General features: G+C 42.7%; 1 protein-coding gene across 1 annotated transcript in view; it reads right to left on the reverse strand.

Annotated features, from left to right (window-relative positions):
* Positions 1-356: 356 nt before the first annotated feature.
* MYOM2 (myomesin 2) overlaps positions 357-20,652 on the reverse strand; it is a 92,161-nt gene continuing 71,865 nt past the window's right edge. Inside the window, exons 29-37 of the mRNA XM_087718983.1 lie at positions 19,711-19,824; positions 16,407-16,494; positions 11,786-11,824; positions 9,930-10,035; positions 5,324-5,487; positions 4,968-5,004; positions 4,816-4,838; positions 3,525-3,580; positions 357-1,316 (exon numbers count right to left, since the gene is read on the reverse strand). Of these exons, the coding sequence (XP_087575109.1) occupies positions 1,008-1,316; positions 3,525-3,580; positions 4,816-4,838; positions 4,968-5,004; positions 5,324-5,487; positions 9,930-10,035; positions 11,786-11,824; positions 16,407-16,494; positions 19,711-19,824 (936 nt within the window). The 3' untranslated portion in view covers positions 357-1,007. The remainder of the gene's footprint in view (positions 1,317-3,524; positions 3,581-4,815; positions 4,839-4,967; positions 5,005-5,323; positions 5,488-9,929; positions 10,036-11,785; positions 11,825-16,406; positions 16,495-19,710; positions 19,825-20,652) is intronic.

Raw genomic sequence — 20,652 nt, forward strand, 5'->3', positions numbered from 1 at the left:
TTGCCAAGGTTGAGAAACACTGCCCTAGAGAGATACAAGGCTGAGTCAACCTTGAGCCAGTCAAGATCGAACTGCTGGCAGTCGGCAGAATTATCCTGCAATGCTGCATCACTCTAGGCTGCTACCAAGTACCAGTTCCTAATTTACAACTTCTTGTTGTTATAAAAAGAGAAAAATAATGCGGCTAAGTAAAATGGAGTGACTCCGAGTATCCATCATCCCCTTGTTTTACTGTGAGTCCACGGTCTGCCTTCTGCCAGCTGTGAAGCGGCAACAGACCATAATTAAACAGCCAAAGGGAGGAAACACAACTAATTTAAGAGTCATTTGGTGCAGAGAGAGAGAAAGCCACAAGGTGACTTTTGGAGATTTTTATTAGCACAAAGCAAGGGGGGGGGGGGACACAAACAACTGTGAAACTTATGGTTTAAATGAGTCCGCGGTGATTGTAAAGTATGACTAAAGATTTGCTTGCACTGCAAAAGAGCAATGCCACAAAGGATAACTTAGAAGGTCGCGTGTCCAGCTCCTCTGATTTATTTGCAGCTGCAGCCCCCGATTCGTTTACATCGCTGCAGCGTTTTTGCGTTCAGCGGGGATTTTACAAAAAGCCACGAGAGTTCACAGCTCAGATTAAGAAGCAGCGTTCCTGATCTACAGCTAAGCATTTCCCGGTTTCCACTTGCGAGAAAACAGAGTTGCATTTCATGGATAGAACAAACCATGATTGAAATATGTAGAAACTGGTGACCGCTCCCATGATTACGGTCTTTTACTAATGGCAAGCCATGGGACGCTCCTACTCAGAGGGACGTCACTGCCAATTGTGATGGCGTTATAAGGAAAAGAGACCAAGATTCAGCCTTCAAAAAAACACCACATAACTGTCTCCTAAACATCGCCCGTTTTCCATTGCAGAACTACTACACAAAGACAACTACAGCTCCTCTCAAGCCTTTTCTTCATCAAGCACATGCGTTCCCTAGCATGTTTCTTGCCATGTACGATTATTCAGCTGGCTTCGCAGGTATCGGCTTCACTCTGTCGCCTGAGAGATGTTGAACATCGGGGATCTCTTCCCCGTGCTTATACACGCTGATGGTGACATCGACTATCTCGCCCCCGTACTTGTTCTTGACACTGATGCTGTATTTTCCAGAATCTTCCGATGACACCCCCTTAATGACCAGACTGGCGTGCTTCCCTTGCTCCAGTTTAGCTGTGTAATGATCGCTCAGTTCTAGTTCCCTGTCGTTCTTAAACCAGACCACTTCAGGATCAGGACTCCCAAACACGGTGCAGGTCAGATTCAGGGTCTAAAACAGGAAGAAGAACACGAAAACTTATGCAGTGTTTTTAGACAATGGGTAGGACAGTAGAACCTCTGGTCCAGAGGTGGGTTCCTACCGGATTGGACCAGTTCAGCAGAACCAGTATTTGGTATTTATTCAATTTGTAAGCTGCCCTATTCCCCGAAGGGACTCAGGGCGGCTGAACAAAAACCAGGGGAAGGGGAAAAACAAATACAGAAAGTAAGACAAACAGGACAGTGATACAACAATTTAAAAAAGCACAGCAAGCACAGCAAATTCGAGTAGGGGGGGGGAACAGTAGTTTGGCAGCCTGGGTCGCTGGAACCGGGCGCGACCCAGGCATGCCACACCCCCAAACCGGTTCTCCCAGCAGCGCCCATGGCAGCGCCATCTTGTTTTTTGCTTCTGCACATGCACAGAGCAATTTTTTTGTTGTACTGCGCATCAAATGCACACGGGCACGGCACGTCCCTGACCAAACCGACAGTAGCAGCTGCCGGAACCCACCGCTGGGTTCTGGTCACGACCATAATTCGTTCCACAACTTTGGTCACAAACCGATTCGGTCGTGACCCGAACCTAATTTTGGAAATATGCAACTTACAAAAAATATGGTGCAGAAGGGGAAACCGGCCATGAAAAAATATTGTGAATTTTTCGGTCAGAACCCGATTTGGTCAGAAGCATTCATGACCAGAGGTTCTACTAGCAATAGCAATAGCAGTTAGACTTATATACCGCTTCATAGGGTTTTCAGCCCTCTCTAAGTGGTTTACAGAGTCAGCATATCGCCCCCACAGTCTGGGTCCTCATTTCACCCACCTCGGAAGGATGGAAGGCTGAGTCAACCTTGAGCCGGTGAGATTAGAACCGCTGAACTGCAGATAACAGTCAGCTGAAGTGGCCTGCAGTACTGCACCCTAACCACTGCGCCACCTCGGCTCCTACTGTATTGCTGAGAGGTTTAGGGAAGGGGAAGATTGTGGAACACTCCAGAATTTCAGATTGTATGTATCAGTGGCCCCCAATCTCTGGGGTACCAGGGACCAGTTCCATGGAAAGAGGTTTTTCCATGGACCAGAGGGGGAAATCTTTTGCATGCCGCCTGCATCCAGAAGATGGGGCTTCACTTGTTTGCGCACCCCTTTTTCTGACATGCCACGGCCCACTGCCAGTCCACAGACCTGGAGTTGGGCACCCCTGGTATATAAGAGAATCCAAGAGAGGATGAGAAAAAAAATCCTTCCATTTATTTAACTTCAGACTCAAGCCATTGTAAATTAGCCTCACTCTGCCCTGGCACTGGTTGAAGACCTATTTCCATGTTGCAGTTCATTAAATCACTTGGGCGTTTATTCACAATTTATTCCTCAAAGACAAATTTGCATTTCCTTCCAGTTAGCATCTATTATAGACTTGCACGGGATGTATCATGTATGGATTGGCTGATCATGTGCTATTGAGTTGATGTAAATCCTCAGTAACCAGATAGATGGATTTTCCCCAAGACAGTCTGTCCCCAACCTGATTCTTTGGGTCTTCCAATGGGATACCCATTGGTACCATAACTTGGTTCATTCATCTGGGTTATCATCATTTTCTCTTCCAAGAAGTGAGTCTTCACGATTTGTCTGAAGTATGATGATTTGAGCCAGGTCATTTGCACCTCAAGAGGACTCTGGTTGATTTGTTTGCTGATCTATCTATCTATCTATCTATCTATCTATCTATCTATCTCTCTATCTATCTATCTATCTATCTATCTATCTATCTTAATTTATTTTGTGCTCTCCATGGTATTCTAAGGTGTTTTCTCCAATACCAAATTTAAAAGCATCTACACGCTTTCTTTCCTGAACCAAATCCAATGGGTTCGTACTACTCAAATGTTCTCAAAGCAATAGCAATAGCAGTTAGACTTATATACCGCTTCATAGGGCTTTCAGCCCTCTCTAAGCGGTTTACAGAGTCAGCATATCGCCCCCAACAATCTGGGTCTTCATTTTACCCACCTCAGAAGGATGGAAGGCTGAGTCAACCCTGAGCCGGTGAGATTTGAACCGCCGAACTACAGAACTGCAGTCAGCTGAAGTAGCCTGCACTGCTTCATTTAACCGCTGCGTCCACCTCCCAAAAGGAGGCCCTTTTTGCTGTATACACAAAAGCTCCTATTAAAAAATAGCTAAGCCGACCAAGGGGTTTTATCCATACCTTGTCTTCCATTATGGTCACAACATCCGGCAAACCACCAACCACTTTACCACGATCTGTGAACATAGAAATATAAAGTTACTATGCTCTCTCTAAGTGCTCTGGCTACCTCAGAGAAAAGATGCAACAGTAGGAGACCAAGATAAAATAGCACCCGGCCTTTCTCAAGCAGGAGCCCAGCTACCCTGCCCATCTGTGCTTTATGTGAAGCATGGCAGTACAGAAGACTCTCCTGGGGCTCTGAGGGGAATGGGCAGTTTAAAAAATATGAAAAAGGAGAAAGAAAGAAAGAAAAAAAGAAAGAAAGAAAGAAAGAAAGAAAGAAAGAAAGAAAGATGAGAAAGAAAGAAAGATGAGAAAGAGATAAAGAAAGAAAGAAAAAGAAAGAGAGAAAGAGAGAGAGAAAGAAAGAGAAAGAGACTCCTAGAATGTCAGGTAGCTGCTAGGGCAGTGTTTCTCAATCTTGGCAACTTGAAGATGTCTGGACTTCAACTCCCAGCATTCGCTGGCTGGGGAATTCTGGGAGTTGAAGTCCAGACATCTTCAAGTTGCCAAGGTTGAGAAACACTGGTCTATAGCCTCTATGTTTGTCTACACTTGCTTTATTATATACACATTATCACTCAGATATTCTACTTCTAGACTGTTGGATGGCCCTCGGCAATAATAAAGAATTAATCCATCCATCCATCCATCCATCCAATAATATCAAATAATTAACTAGATAAAAGAGAGGAAAGCAATTTCTAAATCAAGATTTGTATTCGTGTTTCCTGACCGAATGGAAAAAGGGAGAATCTCGGTCAGTCTAAGGTGAGTCAAATTGTTTGCCAACGCACTGAACCAAAGAAGCAAATCTGTTTATCTATACACATCTCGTATTAGCAATAGCAATAGCAGTAGACTTATATACCGCTTCATAGGCCTTTCAGGCCTCTCTAAGCGGTTTACAGAGAGTCAGCATATTGCCCCCAACAATCTGGGTCCTCATTTTACCCACCTCGGAAGGATGGAAGGCTGAGTCAACCCTGAGCCGGTGAGATTTGAACCGCTGACCTGCTGATCTAGCAGTAGCCTGCAGTGCTGCATTTAACCACTGTGCCACCTTGGCTCTTATTTCTACCACAATCGTTCAGCAGGTGTGATGACAACCGTTCTTTGTATAAGACTTCGATTTTTTTCATCACTTTGTCAAAGCTACTCTTTCCATTTTTACTAGAACGCTTTCTCCTGCTCTTCCGTATTCATACTGAATATTCCTTCGTTCGTTTATTTACTTTCAAATACTTACTTTTCTCAGCAAAAGCAGCTGCCCTAAAATTGAAAACAAAAATGAGGGGGGGGGAATTAACATCCCAGCATAATGACGCTGATGGCCAAAATAAACGAATTGCAAAGTTTACGTCCAAAGCAAAAAAAAGTTAAATTGAATTGAAATCTTACTTGAGCCGCTGGAATTCTTCATAGGCCTCGTCGAAAGCTGCAGTGAAACATTTCAGCATGTTAGGAAGTCGACTTTATGAGTTGGCACAAATGCGAGCATATGTACTTGCCTTGCCATCCCCCCCCACCCACCCACCCACAGCCTACAGTGTGGTACAGAAACATCAAACGAAATCTAAAAGCAGGGATCAAAGTCAGTCCTGACGAGACGTGGAATGAATAAAGATAATGCATGTGCCTGGAACATTTTGAGCCCAGGATTGATGCTTATGATGAATAAACCAAAGAGAAATAGGGCAGTTTCCAGAATACGTTTGACGGGGATAAAATGTTGCACGGGTGGTAAAGATTCCTACCTTGCCCAGATAGGTCAAGCGTCCGCTTGTGGGCTTCCTTGCCATCAAACAGCTCAAAGGTGTACTTCCCTTTATCTTTTTCGGTAGGCTCACATATCTGTATCCATGCGACTTCGTCACTGCCACCAATTCTCATCTTTTCACTTGAAGAAACCTTCGCTTCCCTGGGTAAACCAAGAGGCAGCATTCAAGCAGACATCCGTCGTTTTGTTATACTTGGACATTACAAAACGGGAGAGAGATTGTCAGACCTTCCAACAATTTAATCCTCTAAATCAGGGGTGTCAGGTAGGCAGCCCGCAGGCTGGATCATCCGTGACCCGTCAAAACCGCGGTCCACTAAAGCGCGCCCGATTAAAGCGCATACCTGATGTCATCAGCAGCGCGACAAATAAAATTAAAAATAAATTAAATTAAAATTAAAATAAAATTAAAGCAAGCCGATTCACATAAAGGTAAGGGTTAGGTTTAGGGTTAGGGTTAGGGTTAGGTTAAGGGTTAGGGTTAGGTTTAGGGTTATGTTAAGCGTTAGGGTTAGGTTTAGGTTTAGGGTTAGGTTAAGGGTTAGGCTTAGGGTTAGGATTAGGGTTAGGTTTAGGGTTAGGTTTGGGGGGGTTAGGTTTAGATTTACGCATTAATTTTAAGTTTACCGCTCACAGCGTGCTGTTTTCGTCACACTGTGATGACGTCACGTACGCGCTTTCGTCAAGCGCGCTTTAGTCTACCGCGGTTTCGTGGTGGAACTGGATCATCACACGTAGGTCACGCCCACCCCAGTTCCGTGAAGGGGAGGGATGTCATGAAACGTCACGTGATGGCAACATGAGTTTGACACCTGTGCTCTGAATAGAAATGATCCTTGGCTCCATTTGTTGAAAGGCATAGCTCACTAGCGATCGAGGGTATTGCAGTGTGGCAAAACCAGAACTGGAAACCATGCATCCTAAGCTCTACCAAAGGTGCTTGTCCGAGAGGCCATTGCTTTTTCCTTGAAGATGTTTCACTTCTCATCCAAGAAGCTTCTTCAGGTCTGGCTCAATCCCTGTAAGGATGCTGAAGAAGCTTCTTAGGTGAGAAGCAAGGCATTTTCAAAGAAAAACCAGGAAGTCCAGTTTCCTCTTGGAAAAGCACTTTTGGGACAACCATGATCTGGTTGACTAAGAATCTCCATCGACATTCCCTAAATTCTACTTTTTCCTCCCTTAACTGTCTTCATGGCCCTGTCAGTGCAACCAATCAGGTTCAGACAAGATGTTTTCTTCACAGTCAGTCTAAGTGTAGTTTGTTATGTGGTCCCTCCTTCTTCCAGCTGGGTGACTTTGAGGCAGCATCTGAAGGAGATGGAGCACTTACTTTAGTTTCCCAAAGCATTTCCTCCCTCATTCCGCCTCCCCCCAGTTCAGACCAGTCTGTCACCACATAGAGCCGAGGTGGCGTAGTGGTTAGGGTGCAGTACTGCAGGCCACTTCAGCTGACTGTTATCTGCAGTTCAGTGGTTCTAATCTCATCGGCTCAAGGTTGACTCAGCCTTCCATCCTTCCGAGGTGGGTGAAATGAGGACCCAGACTGTGGGGGTGATATGCTGACTCTGTAAACCGCTTAGAGAGGGCTGAAAGCCCTATGAAGTGGTATATAAGTCTAACTGCTATTGCTATTGCTATATAACAGCAAAGCACAAGGAAGCACAAGGTAGCAACTGGCGGGGATGTTCCTGATTGTCTTAAAGCTAGTTTCAAGCAGCCAGAAAGTCTCAAGTAAAAGTTTAAATGCCACGTGACTCCCCCCAAAAAGGTCCCTGTGGGAAGCTGGTGTTCAAAAAAATAACAATAAATGCCACCAGATATGTTCAAATCCTTAGGTGTTAAACAAGCAACCATATTACATTATAGTTAAAGCTGCAAAAATGCACCTGTTGCAAGATTGTACTGAAGTTGCTGTTCAGAAAAGTTTTCTACACTTTCATTACTGGAGTTATGTGAGCATTTTAAATATCAAGACATCTAATAATAATTTTAAAAAGCTGAATTTTCTTGCAGCCTCAATACAATCTTGCAAAAGGTTGGGGATTTGCAGACTTCAATCAGAAGGACTATCTTTGACCAAAAAGCCATTGAAGCATTATATCCTCTGTACCTATAAAGAGAAGGAAATTTGGAGATAATTTTTTTTAAAAAAATCAGCAAGATCCTTTTTCAGAAAACAACATTTCCACTTGGCCTTTCCTTTAAATTCTTTCCTCTTTCATTTCTAATTTATTTCATACTTATTTTTGTTCTATCTGTACTTCAATGTAATAATCTACATGAAGCTTAAAAGCATTTCGTTTTGTTTTCCTTTTGCTTTTTTTATTTTTTAAGGAAAAGCATCTCTCTCCTAGGGAGATTTCTATTACTTCTGCTGTTTATCATTTATAGTGGTTTCAGGATGTATCTTGCATTTTCAGAAAGAGAGGAGGAAAGACAAGAAAGACTCTCTGAATATTCTAAGGGGAAATTGAGGAGATTAAAGAGATGCTCAAAAGGAAAGCAAGCACACAGCTATATGGCTGGTTAATCCAAGTTTTGTGAGTCACAAGCAGGAAAGAAAGAGAGGCAAAGAAAATTGAGACTTTCAGCTCTGGTTTGAAGCACAGACCCCAGTCTCCGCACACGGGGCTGGGGAAAACCCTCATTTGAAGTTTGGCAGAACTACTAACACCTGCAACAGGTAATTCCGAACTTTTATAGAACTGCAGCTGCATTCAGAAGTAAGGTGCTCGCTGTGAGATACCTGTAGCTGAAGAATCAGAGGCATTTCTTCAAGCATATGGAGCAGCCATGAAAAATTCAAAGGAAACCTGATATTTCATCTGAAGTTTTCAAGTTTTAAAAAAGTCTCTGGAAACCATAAGACATTTTTTTTCTTAACTTCGTGCTTTTGCTAACTGGTAACTTGAGGTACGATGACCTTCGTAGAGTATTGCTTTGCATATTTAATGCTTGGGACTCAATAGCTCCCAGGCAGTAACTGAGATCAAAATCAGGAAAAGAACCAGCTCACTTCCCACTGAATAATCTGGTAACATAAGTGCCCAGAACAGAGCAACCCAAATTGATGGGATTTGACCTAACAAGAAACTGGTGTATTAAAAAAACAAAAGATGGTTAAAGAGGAGGTAGTGAATAGAGTGTTGTCCTAGAATCCAGGAGATTGTGAATTCTAGCCCTGCCTTGGCCATGAAAGCCAAGTGGGTGACCTTGGGCCAATCAATTTCTCTCAGCCCAACACACTTCACAAGGTGGTTGTGATGGGAAAAATAGGAGGAGAAAAGAGTATTAAGTGTTGTAGGAAGTTAGCACCCATTCCTCTCCCAGGGAGAGATATTTTAGGAAACATTAAAAGGACAGAATATTTCCCCTGAAAGGGAGGCAGAAAGTCATCCTTCCCAACTTTGTCAATGGGCCATTAAGGTCTGAGCCAGTCTATTCTACATAACAAAGATCTACCTCCTTCAGGCAGAGCCATAATATGAATCTGTTAAATATTCATTAAATACAGTTCATTCAGTTCCTTGCAAAAGGGCCAGCAACAGCTCTGCTGCGCCCTGATTGGCTAGGACGCAGCAGAAGCTGTTGCTAGCCGCTATTCCTCCCTGATTGGCTGAGGAACTGCGTCAGTGGTTGCTGCCCAGTTCTCGGCCACTGATTGGTTGTTAAAATAGATGCAGTTATATAAATACCTTGGCGCGCGGTTGCTGATTTTGAATCGCTGTCATCTTCTGTTACAATAAAGATCTTGTTCCTTGCAATCTATGGCTCCTGCGTTTCCATCCACCCAATCTTTAAAAGAATCCCAAAGCCTTTTCATTGCAACATCACCCAGCAAGGCTCAACCAAGCCTGGGACTCAGGACAGCCTACAGAGTTGCCCCTGCATGGCCCCGGGGGAGCTTGACAACCAATCAGAACACAAGCTCAGATTCAAAAGCCCAGAGAGGGCATAAAACTCAGGCACTTTCAGCATCTCTTCCCTTATTTTTCCTTTACCCAAGACCTTAAAGCATGTGGTCCTGCCCACCATTAAAACCATCTTTCCAGTCTCCATTTTTCCCGGGTCTTTTTCCCCTCTTGGAACTGAACCCAGACGGACATTTCTTCCAACCAAGTGTTTTACCACCTTGAGTTATATTTATAAAGTAATCAAAGGGAGAGGGGGAATTAATAAATAATAAGCATCAACTTCCTCAGCCAAACAGATCTGTAGCTTGAAGCCCGGCTAGATCTCTGCTTTTCAGTGGGTGGAGGATCAGCTGCTGACTTGAAGATTTATTCCAGGCTCTTTGCTTTGCAAGGTCCTAGGATGATTCAGGGGTGACTGGGGATTCGCCGGCAAAGCTGCCAGCTGTGCTGATGACAGTATGAAAACATGGATTGGCTCATTTGTCATGCAAAACCTATGGCAGGGGAATGTAAATTTATTCCTTTTTTTAAAAAAAAGTTAGAACTGACCATCTGAGCTGTAATTTTCCTGCCTGTATTATGAGCATCGTTCCCAAAATGAGTTTTCAATAGCTACTGAATACCAGTTAACATTCACGCAGGATTCAAAACTTTGTTCTTTGTTCTTACTTGTGATACCAGCTTGATTTCATTTCCTCCATGTAATATTTCAAGAAACACTGCAGCCTTATTCCTTCCGGAGTGCAGTGGATCTTCAAAGGTGAAGCTGATTTACCTGAAGTCAAACAAAATCTTGCTTATAATCGGTTTTTAAAAAAAATTATAAGGTCTAACCACTTAAATAATAACAGAAGTTTCTTAATACAATGGATATTATGCTCAAATTTCACATTTTGAACCCCCAAATACTTCTGCTGAAAGTTTTCCATGAAATATGCATCACCTTAAAACCGTAGCACAAAAGTATTTTGTTATAAGTAATAAATGACATTTATTTCAAAAGTTGTTACTGGCCATTGCTGATCAATTTTTTTTTTAAAAAAATGCTGCCATCAGAAATCTGTCCAATGCCCTCTCTCCAAATTACAAAGTATTATCCTCATTACCAAAATGTACTGATTAAGAACAGTTACTATGCAATGATGATGAATGTCAAAAACAAGAAAATATTATCATCATCTTCTGTTTGTTTATTTTCATAAAGTGCCAGTAAATGCCAACTTAGACGTACACTTCCCTTTAAGGGTGGGATACTAAACTTAAAATGATTTAGTATTGAATCATTGACTAAGGATGTGGTAATGCCCGATAAATTCTTATTTGCAGATATAACAAACTGAATTGTCCTAAGCCTACTTCAATAAATGAAGCAAAACTTAACAGATGAAAAAATATTTTACTCCTGCCAGAGAGTAACACTTTGCTGGTCACCTCAAGCTAAGCACAATTGCATTTTTAATACTTGGATTCTAATCAAATGCTAGCTACTCAGGGGATACAAATATTGCTATATAGTATCCTCTATGTTAGTGAATATAGATTCTCTTGAGAGTGGGCGGCATACAAACCCCATAAATAAATAAATAGATAGATAGATAATAGATAGATAGATAGATAGATAGATAGATAGATAGATAGATAGATAGATAGATAGATAGATAATAGATAGATAGATAGATAGATAGATAGATAGATAGATAGATAGATAGATAGATAGGATAGATAGATGATAGATGATGGATACTGTAGATAGATAGATAGATAGATAGATAGATAGATAGATAGATAGATAGATAGATAGATAGATAGATAGATAGATAGATAATAGATAGATAGATAGATAGATAGATAGATAGATAGATAGATAGATAGATAGGATAGATAGATAGATAGATAGATAGATAGATAGATAGATAGATAGATAGATAGATAGATAGATAGATAGATAGATAGATAGATAGATAGATAGATAGATAGGATAGATAGATGATAGATAGATGATGGATACTGTAGATAGATAGATAGATAGATAGATAGATAGATAGATAGATAGATAGATAGATAGATAGATAGATAGATAGATAGATAGACAGACAGACAGACAGACAGACAGACAGACAGACAGACAGACAGACAGACAGACAGACAGACAGACAGACAGACAGATAGATAGATAGATAAATAAATAAATTTTATAGTTATTTTCTAAAACCTGGAAATAGAGAATAACATAGTTGGAGAACTGGTAGCGGAAATTTTGAGTAGTTCAGAGAACTGGTAAATACCACCTCTGAGTGGCACTGCCCCCCATCTATTCTCTGCCTCCTGAGTCCCAGCTGATCAGGAGGAAATGGGGATTATGCAGTAACCTTCCCCTGGAGTTGGTAGGGAATGGAGATTTTACAGTATCTTTCCCCTGCCTCCCACCAAGCCCACAGAACTGGTAGTAAAAAAATTCTGAATCCAACCACTGATGGGTGGGCACACAAATCTAAATAAAACGAATAAAAGTGGCATTTACTCACCGCTGATTCTACTCAATCCCTGGATTATATCATCATATACTGAGGAGAAGAGGAGAAACAATATCAAATCAGCACAGAACAGGCTGCTATGTGGTATTCATATGAGAAAACATTAAGGCAGTGTTTCTCAACCTTGGCAACTTGAAGATGTCCGGACTTCAACTCCCAGAATTCCCCAGCCAGCATTCGCTGGCTGGGGAATTCTGGGAGTTGAAGTCCGGACATCTTCAAGTTGCCAAGGTTGAGAAACACTGCATTAAGGTAAACATCAAAAACACCATAAGAGTTATTTCAGAAAACCTTACAGTTTGCATCTCTTCCTTTTGCATTTACCTGTTGTGGTAGTCCTCATGGAGATAAAGCGCATAGATAAGCCTAATGAGACCAATTTAACGTTGTGTCTCATGGGTGATTTTTGATAAATCTCATTCTTCCTTTGCTGCCTTTCCAACCAACAGCGTTGCCATTTGACAGATGGGTACACATTTAAAGTGGCAGAAAGATGGAGATAAGAGGAGGAGATGGCAGCAGCTGGATCAACTGCTGAAGGAGCACAACATTTGGAAGCCAACTATCAAGGACAAAAGTAAAATCATCCAGCCAGTGTCGACTGGCGACTACCCGGAGGAGGGCCTTCTCTGTGGCTGCTCCGACCCTCTGGAACGAACTCCCCGTGGAGATTCGAACCCTCCTCCAGGCCTTCCGCAAAGCCCTTAAAACCTGGCTGTTCCGACAGGCCTTGGGCTAAAGAACCGTTGCCCCACTTCGAATGGTATGATTGTTGTGCTTTTAACTATGTATGTTTTTTATGCTTTTTTCTGTAACTCTGTTTGTATTTCCCCTCCCTTTTGAGTTGTGAGCCGCCCTGAGTCCCTTCAGGGAAAAGGGCGGCATACAAATAAATTAAACCATAAACCATAAATCTTCGGAGAACCACTGACTGGACATGGTCAGAGAACCATACCTACGAGGCAATTGCTGCTTCAGAGAACAAAGGCCTAAACTAACTTTTGCTCATCAGCCCAGCCTCCTCAAAAATAAAAATAAAAACACCCCACTTCTGGCGAGTATCTTTTTTTTTTCCTTCTCATACTCCGCGTTTATAAAGCTGGCAGTGCAAACCTGGAACAACAGCTGCAAGTTTTAATTGCTACTGCTAATACTGCTGCTGTTTTCATTAAGTAGGAAGCATATTCTCCCGAACAACAGCAGGGTTGGGAAAAGAATAGAACTGCCATTTGGAAACATGGAAGAGTTTGGAAATAAGTGGAGCTTCCCAATGGGCATTTTTCTACTGCTGGATATCAATATCGCGGGAGGGCCTTCTCTGTGGCTGCTCCGGCCCTCTGGAACGATCTCCCCGTGGAGATTTGTACCCTCACCACCCTCCAGACCTTCCGCATAGCCCTTAAAACCTAGCTGTTCCGACAGGCCTGGGGCTAAAGACTTCAACCCCACTCGAATGGTATGACTGTTGCGCTTTTTAACGGTGTATTGTCTTCATGTTTGTAACTTGTCTATTCCTCCCTTCCCTTGAATTGTGAGCCGCCCTGAGTCCCCCCAGGGAAAAGGGCGGCATACAAATAAAGTAAAATCAAATCAAAATCAAAACAGCAGGGTTGGGAAAAGAATAGAACTGCCATTTGGAAACACGGAAGAGTTTGGAAATAAGTGGAGCTTCCCAATGGGTCTTTTTCTACTGCTGGATATCAATATCGGGGGAGGGCCTTCTCTGTGGCTGCTCCGGCCCTCTGGAACGATCTCCCCGTGGAGATCCGGAACCCTCACCAGCCTTCCGGCTTTCCGCAAAGCCACTAAGACCTGGCTGTTCCGGCAGTCCTGGGGCTGATGAGTTCCCGGTCCCACTCAAACTGTTGTGACTGTTGTTTTGTTTTCAACTTGCTTGTCTTGTGTTCTGTTTGTATTCCCCTTCCCTTTGGTTTGTTAGCCGCCCTGAGTCTCTCGGGAATAGGGTGGCATACACGTTGAATAAACAAAAAACAAACAATATCGCAAAGGTAGAAAGATCAATGACTGCAAAGGTGTGTTCACATAGGTAAAGGTAAAGTTTCACCTCGCACATATGTGCTAGTCATTCCTGACTCTAGGGGGCAGTGCTCATCTCTGTTTCAAAGCCGAAGGGCCAGCGCTATCCAAAGACGTCTCCGTGGTCATGTGGACAGCATGACTCAATGCCGAAGGCGCACGGAACGCTGTTCCCTTCCCATCAAAGATGGTCCCTATTTTTCTACTTGCATTTTTTACCTGCTTTTGAACTGCTAGGTTGGCAGAAGCTGGGACAAGTCACGGGAGCTCACTCCGTTACGCGGCACTGGGGATTCTGATCAAAAAGCTCAGCCTCCCCCTGTGTTCACATACCTATTCGTTATTTGGCATCCCAGGGACACTTGTTATAATTTTCCAGTTATCTTTTTTTTTTCATTTAAAGAATGACAAATTTCCCCCATCCTGTTTTAAAGTTTGCCACTGTGCAAAGAATCACAGGACTGGCACCTCATTAGGTAGCAGATGTCACCGAACCCTTGGGAGAGTTGAAATGTCAGCAAGAGAAGGGAGAGATTGGCATTTGTGAGTGACAAATACAACTCATGGATGAGTAAACTTCTTTTGTGGCTGTGCGAACCTATCAGGAGGCAGAGTAAAGCACTCTGGGGTGACAAAGATCAAATGGCTTATCCTTCCACAGACGTTCCTCTCTTCCCACCAAAGGTTGCTATGGTGGATGTTAGGTTGTAATTGTCCTGTAGAACAAACTGGGGCTACCAATAATGGTTTTTTCCCCCCCCGTAGGAAATTGCTAACAAATGGAAATCTGTGAAAAATATTTTTGTAGGGAATGTAAGAGTAGGAAAGAGGGGAGGAATGGGAAGAAGAGGGGAAGGGTAAAGGGGAGGAAGGGGAAGGAGAGAAGGGAAAGGAGAGGAGGAAGGAGAGAAGAAAGAGAAGAAAGGGGGGTAGGAAGGAGGGAAGGAAGGAGAGAAGGAGAGAAGAAAGGAGGGAAGGAAGGAGGGAAGGAAGGAGAGAAGGAGAGAAAAAAGGAGGGAAGGAAGGAGGGAATGTAGGAGAGAAGGAAGGGGGAAGGAAGGAGGAAAGGAAGGGGGAAAGGAAGGAGAGAAGGAGAGAAGGAGAGAAGAAAGGAGGGAAGGAAGGAAGGAAGGAGGGAAGGAAGGAGGGAAGGAGAGGAGAGAAGAAAGGAGGGAGGGAAGGGGGAAGGAGGGAGGGAATGAAGGAAGGAAGGAAGGAGAGTAGGAGAGAAGAAATGAGGGAAGGAAAGAGGGAGGGAGGGAAGAAGAAGTAGGACCGTTGTAAGATAAGATGGATCTATGGGATGGTAAGAAAGCAATTTTCAAGTATATTGTCAACTGTAGGGAAAAAATTGTTATAAATACATATTATTAATAACAGTGATGAGATCATATAATTGTGAATGTATATATGAAATTGATAAAATAAATTTTTTTTAAAAATATATCTTTGTGTGGTATTCTCTTCTTGCATTGTTCATGCCATGTATGCAAAACTCTGGATTAACTAACCCACTTCCCATGTTCCCATGCCGTAGGTTGTCCAATAAACCACTCTATATTTCATGAACTGTCTGGTTCACACAATAATGTGACACAATGACTGAGTCTCTCCAATAACTTGCTTAATTTTAATTTAAACTATCTTAGTTTGGGTGTATCAGCAGGCACCACATGAATACCACTCTGAAATATTGTAAATATTTCCATGAGGTTGTTGCAAGCAACAGCAGGAAGTTACAAATGCCAACATACCTGAAAGATGCCACGTTTTTCTAAAACCTGCATTTTAGATTTTAAAGGCATGAGAAAACAGGCTCTAAATCTTGTGAGGTGCCCATATAAGAACAACCACAACAGATGGAAAGCTGAGGCGCCATGTGAGAAGACAATTGCGAAGAATTTCGGATCACCCAATACGTTGTGCTTCTTCAGCCCTCCTGAATTGTGGGAATTGCCAAAGGGGTTCTGGGTAATTGCCAGTGCATGAATGTTAGCAGTTCTATGTGGTTCAACATACAAAGCAAATGCTGAACCAGGTTCTACTGGATTTCTGGCTTCTGCTGTGCTTGGTAAATCTCCTTTCTCCATCCCAAGTCAAAAATCCAAAGGCCACCACCTTCACTTTTAAAGGAAAGGACCATTCTTGATGGTCCAAAGTGCTGTAGAGCCGTGAGAAATATTTTGTGAGATGCAGCACAGAGGAATGTTCACATTGTATATTTTAAGACAGTGTTTCTCAACCTTGGCGACTTTAAGTCCTGTGGACTTCAACTCCCAGAACCCCCCAGCCAGCAGAGCTGGCTGGGGAATTCTGGGAGTTGAAGTCCATAGGACTTAAAGTCGCTAAGGTCGAGAAACACTGCTTTAAGAGAAGGGAAAATACTACTTCGTTCCTGTGATCTCCCGTTTTAGGATTTTCCAGGCCATTGGAAAAACATTCCCACCAGTGGCGTTCAAAATATCTGGAAGGCAACTAGATGTCGCCCTTCCAGTCAACGGTAGCTAAATTAAACTTTTTTTTCATGTTTCGGGCTAAATAATGAACCATTCACGTGCTCAAAATGTGGCCTTACCTTTCCCCGATACATCAAGTTCAGAAATATCCTGGCCTCTGTCATCTGACAGCGTTGCCTTATATTCACCTTGGTCCTTTTTGGACAGCTAGGAGGGAAAATACGGTAACATTATTGTGACATGAAAATTAATGAAAACCATTTACAGTCAGGCTACATTTCCTCTATCAGAAAGCAAATTTGGTTTGAATTTTGCCTGAGCAGAAATGACATGAGTAGATTCCCAATGTGGGCCTAGGCGAGGTGAGGCAATTATTTAACACCTTCCGCTTAAAACGAACTAAGCTGCCGATCTCACTTTTTAATTCAGAAGGCATCCTAAGTGAGCATAATCTATATAAATCACAAATGACTTGATAAAGCTCAGGGATTTACTCATTTTGGCAGAAAGGCAATCAGGTATTAAACGCTGACGCAGAAGCACTTCTGAGCATGTCTTCTCATTTTCTGTTTACATCCATTATTATCCATTTTCATCTAAAACAAAAGAAATTATCTAGCAATTGCCACTTTTTAAATGAAGTAGAGAAAGCCTCCGTGTAAGCATCGTCATTTGGAAGCCTTGAAATCAACAATGAATTTCAGTTATAATCCAGTCAAAACTTTTAGCCCCAGTGATTTCACTTCTGGGCTTGAATATACATTTTGTTTTCCCAGAGAAATCAATTGATAATATATGTCACTTTGATTTGATCATATCTGTAATTAGGACTGATCTGAGAATACATGAAGAGCAAGTTTCTATCTTTTCTTTTCTTTCTTTCTTTATTTCTTTCCTTCTTTCCTTCCTTCCTTCCTTCCTTTCTTCCTTTCATCCATTCTTCCTTCCTTCCCAAAATGTTAAATGTTTCAAATGAGGTCATTAAAGCAGGAGTTACAACATCCCGCAATCAAAAGAAACTCTGCATATTGAACAAAAATAGAAATCTAAAAGTTTGGGAATATTTGGTGATCTGTTAAATAGGGTAAAGATCTTATTTTGTCTCATTAGCCATATCTTTTTGATAATGAGAAAGCTAGAAGTCAGTAAAGGTATAGTTGTAAAAACTGACTAAAGTTAAAAGGGAATCATAAAGCAAATAGATTAGGCTTATGTACCACTGAAGAGAGAGTATCGTAAAAACAAAGCTGCAAAACAAATAAGCCCGGAGACATATTTCCAGAGAGTTGAAAGAGGTGTCATGGCGTTCTTTTGCCTCTTTTAAATAAACTTTCAGAATGTTTTGTTGTTTCAAAAAGTCAGGCAAACATTTTGACACAATTAAAACATGATTCTCCAAGTCTAGTTGTGGCTTTTATAGTCGAGTACATCATTGTTACTAAAACTTTGGTAAATCCAACCATTCTCTCTCTGCACTCAGGGCAACATTTTTACCCGCAGGTAGAACAAGAGGGATGTTTCCATGTTTCTACATATCTGCCTCCATAGAATCGTAACATCATAGAGGGCTGGAAGAGACCTTGGAAGTCTTTTCGTCAGGGGTGGGATTCAGCCGGTTCGCACCACTTCAGGAGAACCGGTTGTTAACTTTCTGAGTAGTTTGGTGAACTGGTTTTTGGAAGAAATCATTAGGGCAGAGAACCGGTTGTTACACTATTTGAATCCCACCACTGCTTTTAGTCCTACCTCCTGCCCAAGGCAGAAGTCCTTATACCACCCAGGACAAACGGTTCTCCAAATTTTCCTTGAAAACCTTCGGTGATGGAGCACGGACGACTCCAGGAGATGAGCTGTTCCACTTATTAATCTTTCTCATTGTCAGGTGATTCTTCCTTAGTTCCTTAGAGCCAAGGTGGCGCAGTGGTTAAATGCAGCACTGCAGGCTACTGCTAGATCAGCAGTTCAGCGGTTCAAATCCCACCGGCTCAGGGTTGACTCAGCCTTCCATCCTTCCGAGGTGGGTAAAATGAGGACCCAGATTGTTGGGGGCAATATGCTGACACTCTGTAAACTGCTTAGAGAGGGCTGAAAGCCCTATGAAGCGGTATATAAGTCTACTGCTATTGCTATTGCTATTAGTTTCAGATTGGCTCTCCCTCTTATGAACTTCCACCCATCCCTTCTTATCTTGCCCTCAGGTGCCACAGGCAATAAATCAATCCCTTATTCCCTGGGACAATCCTTCAAGTATTGAAAGACTGCTATCAGGCCTCCAGTGAGCCTTCTCTTGATTTGGCTATATAGTCCTCTTAGCAATTTAGCTTCCAGGTCCTTTATTATCTTTGCAACTCTTCTCGGAACACTTTCTAGGGCCTCAACATCGTTTTTGTGTTGTGGTAACCACAAGTGGCAGAGGGATGCGGTGGCTCAGGGGCTAAGACGTTGAGCTTGTCGATCAGAATGTCGGCAGTTCAGTGGTTCAAATCCCTAGTGCTGCATAACGGAGTGAGCTCCCGTTACTTGTCCCAGCTTCTGCCAACCTAGCAGTTTGAAAGCACAGCAAAATAGCTCATCACAAAAAGGAGGGGGGGAATAAAACCTTTGACTTGATTTGTCGAGCATTCTCTAGGCACCGAGAGAAATATCACTTTGCCTTTTAGCACATTGTACCTATACATTTTTAGGGATGCGGTGGCTCAGTGGCTAAGATGCTGAGCTTGTCGGTCAGAGGTTCAGCGGTTCGAATTCCTAGCACCGTATAATGGAGTGAGCTCCCATTTCTTGTCCCAGCTTCTGCCAACCTAGCAGTTTGAAAGCACGTAAAAAAAATGCAAGTAGAAAAATAGGGACCACTTTGGTGGGAAGGGAACAGCGTTCCATGCGCCTTCAGCATTGAGTCATGCCGGCCACATGACCACGGAGAAGTCTTCAGACAGCGCTGGCTCTTTGGCTTGGAAACAGAGATGAACACCATCCTAGAACCGGAAATGACTAGCACGCATGTGCGGGGGAACCTTTATCTTAACCATAAGTGGTTGCAGTATACCAAGGGCGACCTCACCAGTGCAGTATAGAACGGTACTGTCACTTCCTGAGATCTTGATGCTATTTTTCTGTCGATGCAGCCCTGCAGTGGCTTTTTTGCCAGCTGCAATAACACACTGAGGCTCATCCTTAAAGCCTTCACTATGAAGGCTATTAACTCCCTTAAGTTATTAACACAACATTTTTATGAATGACTAAAAAGGTGTTGTGTAAGCTGGCTGACATTTGTTTAAAATATAATCTACATGTGCCACAGCACGGGAAGAGGAAGTACTGAACATTAGCAAGAATGAAACTTTTGCTTTTACACTATCCAGGAAATACAACTCTATGGTTCTGAGCTACCTAGAGGCGCCATTAGGTCCATTGTATTCATACCTTTGGAATAGTCAGGCAGCAAACGCCTTTTTGAAAATCGGGTGGCTCTTTGAGATCCACTCCAGCTCCATCTCGGTACCACTGCATAAAAGTCTCCTTCTTGGTATTTGCCACCTGAGTAAGGACAACAGGAAACACGGTGAAAAATCCCACCCCAAGAGCCAGAGACTATAGTTAGTTCTCTGTGGCTCGTGGTCTTGATAAGTCAAAAGAAAGCCTACTCTCCCCACCACCACTACCACCATTTTGACTTCAGGTGGAAGGGAAGAACATCTGTGTAGCGGTGAATAAGGACACTGTTTTTTATTTTTAAAAACTGTATCCTTGCTCAGTTGTGTAGATTTGTGTGGGATTGCTCCTCTCCAAAAACAACAGCAAACTTCAGAAACCGTGCAGCCAGGTTTTGGGGTTTTCTCTGTGCAATCTTTATTTTAAAAATACAATATACCTGCACCTCTGCATGAATGGGTCTGTAGCTAGCAGACTAAAAAAAGAAAAGAATGTTTGAATCAGCAGGTGTGTTCCTGCTTCTCCCCAACTACAGTACTGTTTAGTGGCTTGTGGTAGTGCCACAAGTAGTAGGATACACATGCTCTTTCAAGGATCATCTGTTTGTCTCATAATTAGGGTTTAGTCCATTGATATGTGCACTTGATCATTTTACAAAGGCCATGGATAATGTCCCTCTGTATTCCTTAACGTAGCTCTGCAATTAGCAATTTTATTTAAATAGAGTTGGGCTACTGGGAGTTCGCAGGGGTTCGGGAGAACCTCTAGCTAGGATTCTGTGCAGAATCCCACTCCTGGCTGGGCCCACCCACCCCTCCCCTCCCAGGAGTCCCCACGCATCCTGTTTTGGATGCAAGTAAGTGCAGGGCATGCGCGGAGCCTTGAGGAGGGCGAAAAGCGAGCCAACCGGAAGTTTGTGAAGGCCAGAAACGG

This window comes from Thamnophis sirtalis, unplaced genomic scaffold (assembly GCF_051295495.1).
Source record: "Thamnophis sirtalis isolate CommonGarterSnake01/CBP01778 unplaced genomic scaffold, rThaSir2_p1.2 scaffold_6, whole genome shotgun sequence".
Taxonomy (NCBI): domain Eukaryota; kingdom Metazoa; phylum Chordata; class Lepidosauria; order Squamata; family Natricidae; genus Thamnophis; species Thamnophis sirtalis.